Source organism: Octodon degus, unplaced genomic scaffold, assembly GCF_000260255.1.
Source record: "Octodon degus isolate 3935 unplaced genomic scaffold, OctDeg1.0 scaffold00111, whole genome shotgun sequence".
NCBI lineage: Eukaryota > Metazoa > Chordata > Mammalia > Rodentia > Octodontidae > Octodon > Octodon degus.
This window is the reverse complement of record NW_004524687.1, coordinates 6,479,111-6,482,891: the sequence shown is the minus strand read 5'-3', so window position 1 is coordinate 6,482,891 and position 3,781 is coordinate 6,479,111. Positions and strand designations below refer to the sequence as shown.

The 3,781-nt window shown below is 37.3% G+C and overlaps 1 protein-coding gene across 2 annotated transcripts in view; it reads right to left on the bottom strand.

Moving 5' to 3' along the window:
- Positions 1-3,781, bottom strand: part of Agtpbp1 (ATP/GTP binding protein 1) — a 262,969-nt gene that overhangs the window by 170,568 nt on the left and 88,620 nt on the right. For both annotated transcript variants that reach the window (XM_023699137.1, XM_023699138.1), the window contains exon 4: positions 1,413-1,480. In XM_023699137.1, the coding sequence (XP_023554905.1) occupies positions 1,413-1,480 (68 nt within the window). The remainder of the gene's footprint in view (positions 1-1,412; positions 1,481-3,781) is intronic.

Genomic DNA, 3,781 nt, shown 5'->3' with positions numbered 1-3,781 from the left:
TTTTTGTATTGTAGGGAAGGGTCTACAGAGAGTTCAGGGTCTCACTATTAGATTGGACTCACAGTGATCCACCTGTTTACAGCCTTCCAAGAGCTGGGATTACAGGCACGTGCTACCACACTCATTTTCAGTTGCCATCTCAGTACACCCCAGGGGCAGGACCAGCACAGCAGGCCTGAGGATTGAACTCCTGGCCACTATGCCTGCTTGCAAGTGCTTTAATCCACTGAACTATTTGGCTGACCCTCAGTACTAAATTCTCCTAAGCATTTTCTTTTGGGATTGTATGTTTCATTACACTGATATTTATCTACATGCACAACTGCTATTAAAGTTTTACCATGTTCTTTGATATTCGGCAGAGACAGTCTTTTCTCATTTCTTTTTTAGGAAAGTCCTATGCATTTCTGCTCATCCCTCTACCCCTTGGCCCCTGACACTGGGGTGTGCTTCAAAAGCAAGACTGTTGGTATTTTATTGAAATTGCTCTAAAATGGCAGATCAATTTAGGGAGAAACGTCATGTTTATGTCATTAAGACTTTCTATCAAAGAACATGAATTCATTTCTTATTCTTAATAATGCACAGAATAAAATATAGAATCCTGATTCTGAATGCATCTACCTTAGCCTACTCAACTTTTACACTACTATATTCAATTATCATTAATATATAATGTATGCTTTAAAAAATGAGTATTTAAGTTTTAACAAATTTATTACAGTAAAAGAGAATTGCCATCAATCTCCCTCAAAATAGTCCCCCTCACTTCAAATACACAAAGTGTGTGATATTACATATAAACATCTGGCACTGCACAACTTCTGAGTTCTCCTCAAATCCTAAATGACCGTGAAAGCTTTCCATGCTGAACTGATCCAGAATATCAGATCATCCAAGATAGCACACAACGAAAGACACAGAAAAGGACTCCCACAGCTGCTTCAGAAAGTGCCAAGAGCCAGGCATGGTGGCGCACACCTGTAATCCCAGCACTTGGGAGGCTGAAGGAAAAGAACTGCTACAAGTTTGAGGCTTGCCTGGGCTATAACCTGAGTTCAAGGCCAGCCTGGACTGCAGATCAAAGCCCTGTCTCAAAGAGACAAAAAAAAAAAAAAAAAAGCAAATACAATTTGAAAAAAAAAGTAATCAAAATAATGGAACAAGTGTGTTCGAAACAAGGGGAAGTATTTTGAGGAGTTAATGGCAATGTATTCTAATATTAGATGTTTAATAAATACTAGAATATTTATACCACCATTCCAAATAATAATCTAAAACATAAAACCAGTTTTCATCCATTGGTTTTAATCTGTAAGAAAAAAATTTATATTTCATGTGTGTACATGTTTTATTCCTTCATTACTGTATCCTATTAGTTACATAATTAAAAAAATAATTATATCATTTACCTCTAATGTTGACAGCAGACTATCTACTGCTGTAGAACCTTTGGTTGTCATTTCTTTCCTTGTTTTTTCTGAAAAGTTAAAAGTGATTTTTTTTTAACATGAATGAAAAAATTATGCATTTTATAACATACAGCTAATACGACATCAACCAGTCTTCCCTGGCCCAGAAGACATCTACAATGTCTCCTAGGTGTTCTTCCACTGAGGCTGCCATTCTGTGGAAACATTCTAGAGTTCAGTTAACAAGCCCTTCCTTGCACTTCTTCTCAACTCTAGGAGAGTCTTTCCACTTAAAATCTTAAACCAAAAATAAAATAAAATCTTAAACCAATAACATATTGCCAGTGACAGACCACAGTAGGAGCAAGGTAGAAATTATAATGGTGGCTTTAGTTTTAAGAGAGCTAGAAAATACTTTACCAAACTGAGTAAGAGCAAACTCCTAGGACCATTTTCAAATGTCTTCATTATATTAATATGACTTCAAAATTCTGAATCATGTAATACATTTTTAAAGCTAAAAAAGAACAAATCTGCCTAAGATGTTTGAAATGCAGTGAGATAGTGAGGTTAAGCTTGATAGCCTAAATCGTTTGATAATAACAATAAGCTTGTCTTCTGGATGGTTAACAACCTAAGTTTGCAGACCAAAATTAGAGAAAAAGGAGGGATACAAGGAAAGCCAACATTTTGGCCCTAGCCTTCTAAGGTCCATTAAGACTCAGGACATATGAGAACTTGTACTGTAATGTCATGTACCTCGGTAGTGTCCCAAATTTTCTGATCAAGAAGATTATGGGGGGCTGGTGAGATGGCTCAGTGGTCTAAAGCACCCACTTAGAACAAGCTAAGCTAAGCAAAGCACTGGGACCACGGTTCGATCCCCCAGCACCACATGCCAGCCAGCCCCGCCCCCTGGTGGGCTGAGCTGGCCACACACACACACAAAATAAATTAATTAATTAATTAATTTAAAAGAAGATGATTATGGGGCCAAAGAGGAAAGTGATCGATGATGTAGAGTGTGCCTAAGGAGAGTCACATGGGGAGAAGACACTCTCTCAGGCTTTCACAGAGAGCACATTGGCCAAGCAATGGCCGTGACTCATCCACATGGCTGCACTGACAAAGGTTCTACAATCTGAGGTACAGGATCTCAGGATAAATCCTGAGGGTATTTCATTGACCTTCTCAGACCAAAAAGCTACAACTCTTGTTGCATAGGTCCTGCTTTACCTTGGTCTTAACCATCCAGTAGAAAAGTATGAAGATGAAATATAGGAAATAAAGCCATGTTGGCCAGGATTGCCTTTGCTATACTAGGTCTTTTTTGGTTCCAAATAAATTTTAGAATGATTTCTCTAAGTCTGTGAGGTATGTTGGTGGTAATTTGATAGGAATTGCATTAAATCTGTACAGCAATTTTGGGAGTATGGCCATCTTCACAATGTTAGTCCTTCCTATCCAGGAGCAGGGAATATCTTTCCATTTTCTGAAATCTTCTACGATCTCTTTTTTCAGAGTACTGTAATTTTCCTTGAAAAGATCTTTGACTTCTTTAGTTAGATTAATTCCAATGTATTTCATCTTCTGTGGTGCTATTGTAAAATGTATTGTTTCTATAATTTCCCTCTCAGCGTGTTTGTTGTCTGTGTAGAGGAATGCTATTGATTTTTGGGTACTGACTTTGTATCCTGCTATGCTACTGAATTTGTGTGTCAATTCTAATGGCTTCTTGGTGGAGTTTTTTGGGTCTTGCAAGTAAACTATCATGTCATCTGCAAATAGTGATAATTTAACTTCTTCTTTACCTATTCTTATTCTTTTGATTTCTCTCTCTTGTCTAACGGCTCTAGGTAATGATTCCAGAACTATATTGAATAAGAGGGGTGATAGAGAACATCCTTGTCTTCTACCAGATCTGAGAGTAAAAGATTTCAGTTTTTCCTCATTTAGAATTATGTTAGCCACTGGGTTGTCATAGATAGCTTTTATCAGATTGAAGTAGAGGCCATCTATTCCAATTTTCTGTAGGACTTTGAACATGAATGAGTGTTGGACTTCATCAAAAGCCTTTTCTGCATCAATTTTAGATTTAGCTCTACTGATATAGTGTATTACAATCATAGATTTGCATATATTCAACCATCCTTGCATCGCTGGGATGAATCGCACCTGATCAGGGAGCATAATCTTCTTGATAATTTGCTGTACTTTATTTGCTAGGATTTTATTGAGAATTTCTGCATCTATGTTCATGAGGATGATTGGCCTGTAGCTTTTTAAGTTTTGTCTTTCCCTGCTTTTGGTATAACACTTGCCTCCAGGAATGATTTTGGGAGGACTGCTTCCTTTTCAATTTCTTTGAA